Source organism: Callorhinus ursinus, unplaced genomic scaffold (assembly GCF_003265705.2).
Source record: "Callorhinus ursinus isolate GAN/ISIS: 27379988/994484 unplaced genomic scaffold, GSC_fseal_2.0 scaffold1, whole genome shotgun sequence".
NCBI classification, from domain to species: domain Eukaryota; kingdom Metazoa; phylum Chordata; class Mammalia; order Carnivora; family Otariidae; genus Callorhinus; species Callorhinus ursinus.
In genome coordinates this window covers 108835737-108848554 of record NW_027397063.1, presented here as the reverse complement: position 1 = coordinate 108848554, position 12818 = coordinate 108835737, and the positions used below count along the sequence as shown (strand labels likewise).

General features: G+C 37.7%; 1 protein-coding gene across 2 annotated transcripts in view; it reads right to left on the bottom strand.

The window, feature by feature from the left end:
- Window positions 1-10159, bottom strand: part of SLC9A9 (solute carrier family 9 member A9) — a 567499-nt gene extending 557340 nt beyond the window's left edge. For both annotated transcript variants that reach the window (XM_073898938.1, XM_073898942.1), the window contains exon 1: window positions 9837-10159. In XM_073898938.1, the coding sequence (XP_073755039.1) occupies window positions 9837-10011 (175 nt within the window). In that variant the 5' untranslated portion in view covers window positions 10012-10159. The remainder of the gene's footprint in view (window positions 1-9836) is intronic.
- Window positions 10160-12818: the final 2659 nt, after the last annotated feature.

Genomic DNA, 12818 nt, shown 5'->3' with positions numbered 1-12818 from the left:
ATGCCTGACAGGCAACTGACACAATGATGTTTGTAGGAGAAGAAAGGAGGGAAGAAGGAAGAAAGAAAAAGCCTCATGGGCACTCAAAATGAGAAACATTTAGAAATACAGGCTTTGTCTTTCTGGACTAGCTTTCACTTCATTCTCCCCATTGAAAATATTAAAAACTCCCCTCCCTCCCTCTCTCGTTCTGCTTTCATGTCACAGACACACAAGGCATTGCTCTAAGACTTGGGAGAATTATAAAAATGAATAAAATATGGCCCTAACCCTAAAAGATTAAAATATTTTAATCCTACCAGGCCTTTTCCTCTTGCCTAATCTGTGATCCTGATTTCCAGTAAGAATAAGGTACGAGTATTTCCTAAGTCTCTTCTGGTAAGCCTGAGTTTTATAACCAATCCCCCTGCATCTTATTGACAGTCATTCTACATGATGCTGAAGCATTTTCCTAAAGGGACTTTTCTTAGAGGAATATGGATGGGGATTTACTTTTATATATAATGAAACAGATCACAGAATGGTTTTGAAAACACGAAGTGTCAAAATCTCTCTGGCTATGTTTAGACCTAGGCTGTGTTCATACACTTAGACACACTGCCACACTGCATGGCACACCCCAGCAGGCTCCCTTTAGATTCTTTTTCTGTAGAAGTGGTACTCCCCTGGAGTCATACAATGCAACAAGACCATCTAGACACATGTATCTAATCAGACTAGTCCATGGGTATATATTTAAATACTACATGATACTGAAGAGAATTTAGAAGTCTAAAGCAAATGTACGTAGTTAATATGTGAAGACAGAAGAAGAAATGAATAATCTAGATAAATGAAGCATTGCCCCTTACTAAAACAAGAAGATAAATCCTTAAGCTATATATTATATTTCAACTTGATTAGTGTATCAGACACTGTTGATTGCCAACCCAGCATCTCTCCCCACCCCCTCACTTTTTCCCAACAAAGCCCTGATTTGTTCAGCTATCCACTACCCCTCCTCACACAGCTATGTACTGAGGGTAAGCTGACTTCTCCCTCAGCTCCAAGGGTGTTCCCATTTCCCTTGCTGGTAATTGGTACTAGAATGGCATGTGACTATTCCAGTCAATAAAAAGTGAAGGGAAGCTGGCTAGGGAGCTTAGAAAAGCTTTGATATCCTAAGACAGAGAGAGAGGAGCGATGAGCTCTCTTCTTCCTCAGGATGTTATTGGGCCTGGTTAGGATACCAGGAAATTCCATACACACTTTAGTCTTCACCTGATGTTAAAGTCAGCATTGGGAATAGCAGAGCAAAGAAAAGGAAAGAACCTGGGTCCTTGATGACAATAATGGGCTGCTGAATCAACCAGCCCTGAAGACTATTCTTCTCTGGAGTCCTATTTATGGGGGATAATAAATGTCTTTATTGCTTAAGTCTGGTTCAGTCAAGGTTTCTGTTATTAGCAACCGAATGCATCCTAACAGATATAAACTATTTTTTTAAACAAGTAAATGTATAAAGTCCTAAGGAACCCTAAAGGAAAGACCAACTAAAACTCCACCCCCTCAGTGTTAGGGAAGGCCTCACACAGGAGGTTCTTAAGGATGTGTAGGAATTCTCTAGGTAGAGTAGAGGGCAAGGACATTCTAGAAAGACGTATTCAGAAATCAATGAGCATGGTGCTAATCAGGCACATCAAGCAGTTTAGGATGGCTGACTAGGGCAGCTGAGATCAAAGGCCCCAGCACAGCTGAAAACAAAAAGGGTGTTCAAGAGGGAGAGATAGTTGGCAAGAAGGTCTTGAGAAAGAATGGTGGGAACTTCTTGTTGGGAGAAAGACTTGCTGTGTTTTTCAGCTAAGGAAACAGCACTGGGAGACAATTATCTGAAGGGAGAAATGAGAATTAAGATAGGACATGGAGAGGAAGTTAACATAATTTGTCTATATTTACGTGAGAAAGAACCTAGCAAAGGAATCTGAGTACAGGAAATTTAAGATGACAGTACTAAAATTAAGCCAAGGAAGAGCATCGTTTACCATTATTGGGACTTTTTACAGTGGGAGACTCTTTAAAACAGAGAATCTAAGACAGTATTTCAGTCACCCAGATTCAAAAAATACAAACTGGGGATTCAAAAATGTGGAAATAAAGAAGGAAAGGGTGTGACAAATATTTTAAGGAAGCCAATGGGGGACAACAATGAACTGTCTGCAAATTAGTATTCACAAATATTGGACTTTAAGTGTTATCGCCATAATTTTTCCCTTTTTACTTGATAGTTATCTACCTCCCCCATCATATCAAAATCTTTATCAGAACAATGATTTAGAGAGATGATATGGGTTTGAATTTCAAATGCTAAATGCATTTCCTAACGTTTTCCTGTTAGCACTTTAGTTTTACCCTGAGATTAATTACAGACAGAACCAAAAGTAAAAATATACAATGCTCTCTGATTATTTAGGGATTTCATTCCTTCCCTACCCTCCCACCAATCTTCTAAATTCAAAGGATGAAAGGAGAGTGTGGGTGTTGCTAAAAAGGACACAGTTTATTGCTTTGTGCTGGCTCATTATCAACTTGCTTTGGTGAAGAAAAAAAATCCTATAAGGGTTTCAGAATAGGCCCGGGGCACCTGCCAGTAAGAGTATCCCATGATGTCCCAAGGTGGAAAGGGGGTCCATGAACCTGTCCCACCTTAGGATGCCTCATTCAAAGTTCTATCTTCTCACAGGTTAGAGTTATGTGGGAAAAGACAGAAAGACCCAACCATCACAACTTCTACCATGGTAGAGTGTCCAATGTTTTTTTCCATCCAAGGATGGAGAAACTAAACTACTAAACAACACACATAGGCACACACACATGCACACGATACACACACAAACACATACAGACATACACACAGCACACATTTCACAGCACTCTGGGGTTCCTAACATAGGATTATAGATAACTTTTCTCTAGAAACTATCTCAGCCACCAGCTTATACATAGCTAACACCCTTCCTTGCCATCATCTCAGGAAGTTTACAGGAGAAATATATAGAGATATCTAACTAGCCACATACTGACTAAAACAAAGTGATTTCTTATTTTATCATGTTTACACAAAACAATCAATTTTTTTCCTCAAACCAGAGGGGGAAATATTACAAAGTAATATAAATAGTAAAAGAGCAGAGGGGGGTAGGGAACTCTCTAATAAGTGAAGATTTTCTCCCAACCCCCTTTTCATTTCAGGAAGGTAATGGAGAAAGAGAAGATAGAAGAAAGTAAAGGAGACAAAACTAGGAACTGCCATGTTCAACTTTATTTTCCTAGTGAATTATTTCTCAACTTTAGTGCATTAGAAATCTCTGGAAGGTTTGTTAAACACAGATTGCTGCACTCTGCCCCAAGTTTCCTACTCAGTAGGCCTGGGTTAAGGCCCACATACTTGCATTTCTAAAAAGTTCTCAGGTGATGCTGATGCCGTGAGAAGCACTGTCATATAAGACAACAAATAGTTCCCACCATTACAAGTGCCATCACAGTCACAGAACTCTGTCAAAGTCCATGCCACCAGACTCATGCACACAGGTTTCAAACAGCATGGAGAGCCCAGAGGCATAATTAAAGATTCTACCTTTAGACCCTTCCAAAAATTCAATTCAATTAAACTAACACCTGATGAAAGCCTATCTTGCATGATTCACAAGAATAAGGCATTTGCAGTAACTTCTCCACCCATTCTGACAGCCACAGACATTTAAAACCAGAGTGACTGTGGACTTGCAACACTGCTTTCCCTGATGCCGCTGCAGGTGTTTCCAGGGCAGCCTCATCCCTCTCCCTGGGACATTTTAACCCAGCTTCTTGGCATGGATGTACTTTCACAATATTGCTCCCACTGTATTTCCCATGCTGGGCTTTTTGCTACGATAAGATAGTATTTCTGAGGCCTTAAGGTAAAAGAAAAACTTTACTACCTGCCTCCTTTCCCCAACCTTTCCCCACCCCTGACTACACATCAGCAGCAGACTTTGGTGAGAGGACAAAATTTGAGAGCCTTAGTTTTCAAAATTTTCTTCTTGCCAATTATTCTGTGAAGCCTTGGCCAAAGTTGCAAATTTTCTGAGCTTCTTTGTCCTTATATGCGAACTGAAGATCATTGTATTTTTCATGGATGTGGTAAGGATTAGCAATAGTATTTATAGTTGGATATCTCAGTCTCTATCTTTCTTCTGTAAACTTCCTAAGATACTATCACCTGGCACAGAGTAGACATTTATTAAATAATAGCAACTCTCCTATGGCTAGGTGTGTGAAAGGACATGGGTTTTATGGTCCTGGGCTTGAAGCTCGGCCCTGTTACCAGCAAGTCATTTCATGTCTCTGAGGGTTGGTTTCCTCTTTTGTAACATGAAAATGATACCTCCTCCCCAACATATATATGCACACACAAATACACCCAGGTTTGTGATACCTCGTGGTCATATGGAGCCAAACCTACCAAGGTTTGAGTCCCAGCTGTGGCACTTTGTAGATCTGTGACCTTAAAGAGGTTACTTGATTTTTGGTGCCTCAGTTTCCCCATCTAAAAAAAGGTTGTTGTGAGGATTAAATGAGTGAACATACGTAAAGCCCTTTGACAAAATAGTTCACATTGTAAACACTACTTGTGTTAGCTATTTTTACTATTATATTTTAACGTAATAGATGTTTCACAAATGTTAATTCTTTATATCACCACTTCCCTAACCATATAATTTTAATCCAATTTAGACTATATATAATGTCTCCATAAACAGTTTGAATCATAGATTCATTTTCTTGATGTGTACACTTCTTACTTAGCTTTTAATACCCTGAGAGAGGATCTTCTGAGGCACCACAATAGTTTGCACTCAGGGCTTCCTCTGTAGTTCCTTAGAGATTCAGAAGCCACAACAGAATGTATAGGAGGTTATTTTCTTAAAATCAACTTTTGAAAACCTACAGAGAGCAATATGTCTTGAATTTTTTTACTTTTTCAACATTTATTTGGTTAACATTTTACAGCACGGAAAACCTTGCCCTGATCTCTGAGGCTCCTTAAAAATCAACCCTTTTACACTAAAGGGAGAGCAAGTTCAGTTCACTGGGCTCTTAACCTTAATTACCTTTCCTGCAGATCCCTTCAAATTAAACCAGAAGCACTCTGACTTTCACATGAATGCATCCATAAACCCCTGCATCCTCAACCTGCCCTCTCTGTTCTGATGGTATAACTTGCTCTCCTTACCTTTCTGACAGGAATTCAATAAGACTTACCAAGTGCTCATTACAAAATCAGAGCAGAACTGGAAGCACCAAGAGTGGTGAAATAACACTAACTAAAATCCTGCCTGGGAGGGTCTGGAAAGAAAGTTACTGGTTTGGGTTGCAGTGGCTGAGAGATGCCTGATGGCTGAAGTTAGTCTTGGCCTAAATTTTGAGAGGCTTTTGCAGCTAGAAGGGTGCTTTCATTTCTTCATCATTTTACAGATGAGACAAGTAAGGCCAGAGATTAAGTCACTCGCCCAAAGTAATGCATCTAGCTACTGAAAAAACAGAAAGTCATCAGGATTAAAAACCCAAATCCCCAAAAGAGCATCCAATGCTTTCTCTGTAAAGCACACCACGTTTGAGTAAGTACAAAGCCTCAGAAGGGCCTTCCAGTCAGGGGGAGGAGTGCAAAGTGGTAATAAACATCTTTTCTAGGCCTGGCAGCCAAGAAGGCAGTGCGGGACTGGAGCAGAGCAACATGGATCAGGAGGGTGGAGCCACACCTCGTTCAGCAGCACAATTTTATCCTGAGGAACCTCCAAGCAGTGCTAGGATGAAATTAATGGCCTATGATTTTTCAAGAAAGATAACTTTTTAAAACCTTAGTGATTCATCACGTATCAATGTTACCTATAAACTTCAAAAAACATGCTACTGAGTGAATTATTTGATGCTATTATCTTGCTAAGTGTGCTGTTAGAGGATCAGACATAGTTTACAGAGTTTAATATGACATAATTTAATGAATTCAAAATCTAAACTTTGTGGTTTGGAATTTTCCTCTGTTCCACTAAATAGTGAGCAAATTTCCACATGAATTCAGATAGTATCCCTTAGATTGTAAGGCCATAAAATCAAAGATAGAATTGTAAGAGGTTTAAATTGTTCTGTCCATTAGCTTGGATCCCAACCCCCCAAACGTATAGCATTATGAATGCCCTCTAAAGTATGAGAGTCCCCAGTGATGTGTAACGAAATTCTTAATGCTACCGGGGAACAAGGAGCAATTTTTCTTTTATGAACAATGAACATGGGATACAAGGCCCTAAGTGAGCAGCACTAAGTGCACCACCTGCTGTCAATCAATATTTTGACCATTAATGTCATTTAAGCTATTAGTCCAATTTAAATGAATATCGTCATTTCTTAGCTATTAAACCAGTTATAGATTCCAATCCTTGAATTTTGAAATAATGAGAGCCATAGAATGTCATGAGACACAATTATCCATTACTATTCCTCCTGAAGTAAAAATACAGTTATAATGATGTCACTGATTTTCAAAAGCATCTTAGGACCCTTCATGTCAGAAAAAGAAGACATTTTTCAATAATAGATTATTTGTAATTGGAGTATCAGACTTATCTCCAATGAACAGAGAATCAAACCAAACACTACACATGATTTTTCTTGGCCTGTACAACCCTTCGTATGACGTCTTAAAGTTAACAACTTGGAAATTGTTTCTAACAATAACTGTAAGAGAGCAGATAAATGTTCTGTTTGATAACATTTCCCCTCACTTTTCTTTAACTGCTCATTTCCTAAGCCCCTGATCCTTAGAATTTTTAAGTTGGATTCCTGATATACTGATAAAATGCATTAACATCTATTGTGTCTTCTAAAGGAAATTAGATACATTTCAGCATAATACCAGCAGAAAGGCAGGATGTCTTAGTAGAGATGGAGGTTGAATTCCAACTCAGCAGCTGATTACATGACATTCACCTCAAAAAGTTTTCCTTTCCTTGCCTGTGAAATTAAGATGTTGGAATTATCATCTCTAAGACTCCTTCCCAATTCAGGAATTTCAAATTCATTTTTAAGCACTGGGCACTTCATTCACTTGGCATTTCCTTTCCCCTTCTCATTTAAATGTGTTTATTAGCATGTCCAGTCTTGTTCCCCTGTTGTAGTCTCAGATTATTTTATCACTGACAGAAAGTCCCTAATAAACATTTCAGATATAACATTTAGATCATCCCTGAAGAAGAAATATGATATGTCATTAATGCCATCCGTATGGACTATTTTCAGAGACTATTGGTAAGAGTTCCTGTATGATAAACAGGAACCAACCTTATTAGACATGTGTATAAATGTATAAAAGCACATGGACCTTGCTATGAATGGCTGTTCAATTTTGGGGAAGTTACTTCACTGTTCTGAGATTTAGTTTCCTCCTCTGTAAAACGAGGGAGCTGGAGAAGATAACCTTTAAGATCCCCTTAAATTTCAACAATTATAATTCTATACCAACAAAAAAATTAAACAACACTAAAAGTATTTTCATTGATTTATATAGTTTAAGATAACTCAGGGATACTCAGAATTCTAGTAAAGGAATAGTTATGCATTTATATGCACATTTTCATAATTTTTTTGAAGCTTATTTATTTATTTTAGAGAGAGAGACAGCACAAGTGAGGGGAGAGGCAAAGGGAGAGGGATAGAGAGAGAAGCAGACTCCGCGCTCAGTGTGGAGCCCAACACAGGGCGATCTCATGATCCTGAGATCATGACCTGAGCTGAAATCAAGGGTCAGCCGCTTAACAAACTCAACCACCCAAGCGCCCCTGTTTTCATAATTTTTATAATCATTTTACTTTGCATTGTTTCAGAATTTGCTTTCAATAGCTTACAAATAAAATGTTCGTGAAAGAACAGAAATCAGACAACTTAATCCCACTCTTATAAACCATAAACCTTAAGAATAGCAATTTAAAGAAATGCTATCTGAACTATTGTGCAATACACTAATATTATATGACTTCAACCGCAACTTAAAATTATTTCATGAAGTTTTGAGAATTAAAGGTAATCTGGAATTTTTTTCAGGTTCAAAAATAAAAGTTGCATTTATGTACTGTGAGTACGAAGTATGGTTGAATTTTAATAAATCGCCAAAATTTAATCAAAAGTTTTACAAAACAGTATCTCCATGATAGATAAACTGAAATTGGCAAAATGAGTCATAGTTTAATCAAACTCAGTGCTGTGAAGAAATCTTTTCTTATTAGAAGAAGGTTTATAATTTTAAAATCTGTATTGTTTTGCAAAACCATATATAGCCCTTTAATATAATGCCAAGAATTACATTGTTCCTGGCTTCTCAGATTACATCCCATACCCTCATTGATTATTTATTAGCCAAGTCGAGAGAAAGAAAGATCGTGGTTCACTGTTGATGGAAAAGGGCAAATGACTGCCGCCCAGGGCTTTACAGCTGACAGAATCACTTCCTTTCTCTTCGACTTTCTCTTCAACATGATTATGTTTTCCCCTCAAAAGAGAGTTTTGTGCTTTAAGACCCTCAATACAAAGGAATTTCACTCTGTGCTCTGAAGAGATCAGCACATCAGTCTCCCGAAAGAAATTGTACTGCTTAGCCTAAAACTTTTAGTTCCTAGTTTAAGTATTTCTCACAGTGGAATTCGGTTAAGGCATAGAATTTCTCATGGTCTCAAATCATGACTGTACATTGTTATCATCAGGACATCCCATGGTTAGCATATAAAATGTTCATTGATTCTGTTCCCTGAACCTCAGGGATATAAATGGCTTCAGGACTTCCAAAAAGGAAAAGAAAAAAAAAAAAAAAAAAGACTTCCAAAATGAGGGAAACAGAATATAAAAGTACATTTCTTTGCAATAAATTATAGCAATGCCCCACCTGTTTTCACTGTATTCAAAATTCCGGTCCATTACCAGGCTGAGATCAGAACGGTAATGTGAAAGTGAGTAAGTTTTAAAACTACTAGTGTCTTGCATTTTACTTTCAAAGATGAGAGTACAATATGGATAATCTCTGTCACATTTTATCAACTTTCTGAAAGGCATGACATGGTAAATTGCACAGAGAGAGTAATATTTGGGGAGTTTAACATGTTAAATGCTTTTCCACATCTTGCCTCCTCTCCCCCCAACAATGGTACATAACAAATAACATTAAAATGACAAGAATTATAAATTAGGAAGTCTGAAATCAGCCTAAGACATGAAAAGTATTGCATAAAGAAACTCTCTTATAAGAAAATAAAATATTGCCTATATAATTAAAATTGGATACAATCATTCCAGTAGGAGGGGTGGGATATGTTTCTGAACATTTCCTTCTTGAAACTAGTTGACAAAAGAGGATTTACTCCATACATTTTTAAATGATGTTATTTCTAGAACTTTATAATGCTTATCAGTTCCTCCTATGAAAGATGGGCTGCTCTTTGTGACTGTGGAGCCATGACTTCCCAATATCTATCATTACAAAAACAGTTTGCTCGGTTTGACTCCCCACATGACAATGGACTCGCAACTGTCAACAGAATCACATTATGGATGCCATGTGAGAACATGACTGTGACATTTACTCTTGTGACAGGGCAAATTTCGGCAGCTCATCTGGAAAGAGATGAGCATTCATAATGCTGCGGCACCTTTCGTCAAGCTAATGACATTTCAATCAGCACATTTTCTCCAGTTTCAATACTTTGCCATCTGAGCACAAGTCTCTAATTACGCCCAAGCAACAAGTTTCACATCAATCCTACAATTTCTGCACTCACCATACACCATTGCTCCTCCGGTTTCATGCAAGAAGCGAAATCGATGATTTTTAAATAACCAGATTGTCAAAATGGTAAGGATGAGCAAAAAATTAAAGGCAAGCAGCTCCACCGCTCCCTGATGTTGAAACTGATACTCATCCTTCTCTGACATAAACCTTTGCTGTCTCTCCATTCTCCAGTCTTCTTGGGATTCCTTAGATAAAAACCTGGATAAGAGCTATTTTATCAGGATTTGCCTAAGACAGTCTGGCTGCCTGAAGATTTCAGAATAAACACTGCCACTTAAGTTGCTACTTCATGAGCGTTCTGCCTTGGCTTAGTATTCAGATGGCTTCTAGTTACAACTTCCTGTTTCTCTCTTAAAGCAGCCCTGTCTCTTTTCAAACTCCAGAGTGTAGTTTCATCATGGACTCTTACTATCTTTAAACGATTCATTCCACGAAATTATCTTTCATGTTGGACAGACCTACAAGCAATCATTCTGAGATCTTGAATCATGATTCTTACTGTCTCAAATAAGCTCCTGAAGCTGCATAAATGGTAAATTGTAGATTAAGAATAAAACAGATCACCTTTCATCAGTAACATTTTCTAAGTTCAAAAAGCTAATTCCCGAATCATAACCTCACTCATATGTCAGATTTGTCCTCTCCAACCAAAGTCTACCAATGTAATAGGGAATGATTGATACCTCTGATTTGACCTGAAATGATCTCACAGGAATTTTCTTTTAAGTTGAGAAGCAAGAAAGAATTTAATATATGATTCTCTCTCTCTTTCTCTGGCTTTATATAACTGGTAGTCTGAACTACCAGTTATATAAAGCAGCGTTTAAACTCTGAATCAGTTGTTTCCCTTTTAACAAGAATAAATGAAAGCAAAAGACAAAAAGAAAATCCTGTTCCCATTTCTACAGCTGTGCTTTTTGGATATGTTGAGTCAAAAAAGAAAAGACACTGAACACATATCTCTGAAGGAAGAAACTATACGGCCATCCTCAGTAATATCTCATACATGGATTTCTCTTTATAGGGTTTCTGGCCCAGACTTTCAGGATGCACAGAAATCTGCCACAGATCACAGACCTCTGTCCTGTGGCAAAACAATGTGGTTAGTCACTGAGGAATAGTCTGCCATCAGCTACGAAGGCTCCAGAAATCACAAGGCTCAGACCATAACAGTGATGATTCTTCAGATCACCTTCCATTCGGCAGGCTGGTTCTGTGTGAATTTATATTTTTATGCCGTTTGAAAACATTCAAGACAATACTACTACCGGGGGCTCTGCTGCTTTTTGAGCAACTGCTATGATTTGTTTGCCTTATTGGTTCTACAGTGCAATTAGATACATTCAAGGGTTCAGTGAGTTTTTTCTTCATTTCATGGTATTATTGAAACTCAGAGGAGTATAAATCACTTAGTATCCCCATACATGACAGAACTGGTATTCAATTTATACAGTGTAAATGATTCCTTGAGAAGGAGTCCAAATATATCCTCCAAAGTTCTTGTCACCAAAAGCTAAAGGTCATACATGTATCATATTGGGAACTAACTAGCTCCTCAGTAACAGTTTCACCCACAGGAAAGCCTATCAACCACTTACTGTAAAACTGCTGTTTCAGCTTCTTTGCCTTCTGCAACTTTTGAAGCTGATTTCCTCACCGCGTTTAATTCAGCAGGGGATATTTATGTGGGCTGCAGATGTTCTTTTAACATACTACCTTTTTTGGCAGGCATATCTGGGATGACTAATATTCAAACTGTTTTGAAATCTGTCAGGTAATGCTTGCAAGAATTTCATGAAGCTTTGTTAGCAGGTTCTACCTTTATAATTTTGCAACTCCACAGGTTTAGTCTTAAGTTGCTAGATTTACAAGATATCCCAAATTCAAAGCCTGACAATTCCATATCATTTTTTTTCTGTTTCGATAATCATTTAATTGCTTTGGTTTCCTTTTAATAATGGTGATTATTCCATCTGAGTAGAAAAAACTTTCTTTTGTTGTCTTATTATGACATCCAATTGCACTCTCTTCCCCAGTAAAACAATTGAATGAGAGGATTAAAGGTCCTTGGAATATTTTGATTGGCTAATACATTGTTTTCAAAAGTCCTAAATTGGATGTCAACGTATTCAAATAAGTATATTTCACATTAAAAATTATACACATGGTTTCTCTAGAAAAAAAAAACTGGTAGGATCTGGTACACTTTGGGGTCTCCTTCCCATGTAGCCACAATCTGTTAGTGCCTGTTTGCCACAAGTCCCATTCATCCCATTTCACTCATTCATGTTTCCTGCATAGCCCCTGCAGTCATTTGAATATGTGGCCCCTGGTTTACTCTAGGATTGGAATACATTCACTGTTCAATTGTCCAATCCTGATGCTGCTTATCATAATGATGGAAAGCTGAGAAGAGGGGACTCAGAAAACTTCTCCAATTCTTTAAATCAGAGAAGTACTTCAATTTTTCCTATTTTGTGGGGTTTTTTCCTCAGAATATCATTTTATTTTCTGCTGCACCAATAAAAGTTAAGAAAAAATGAAATAGGAACACATATTAATGTGGCATCTACTATGGACCAGGAAATATTCTAGAAAATTTAATTTAGTATAATTTAATATTCATAAAAACCCTTCTACAACTGAGAAATTTAAGGCTCAGATAGAGTTGGTAACATATCCAAGGTTGCACAACTAGTAGAAGAAGCTAAATTTATGTCTGGGGTTTAATGGCCTTAAGGTGGCATCTCAGCCAGGGTGATTAATTCATGTTGGCTTGTCAGGGACTTTCCTGGTTTTAGCAATGAAAGTCCTGTATCCCAAGAAACTCTTTACTCACAGGCAAACCAGTCATCCTAACAGTCAGGGTCCCAAATGTGAAAATCCTGTACTGTCAATAATAACTGTTCTTTCTGACATTCCTGAGGGAGAATTCACACAAACAAGAGAATCAATTTAAAATCAAGGCACT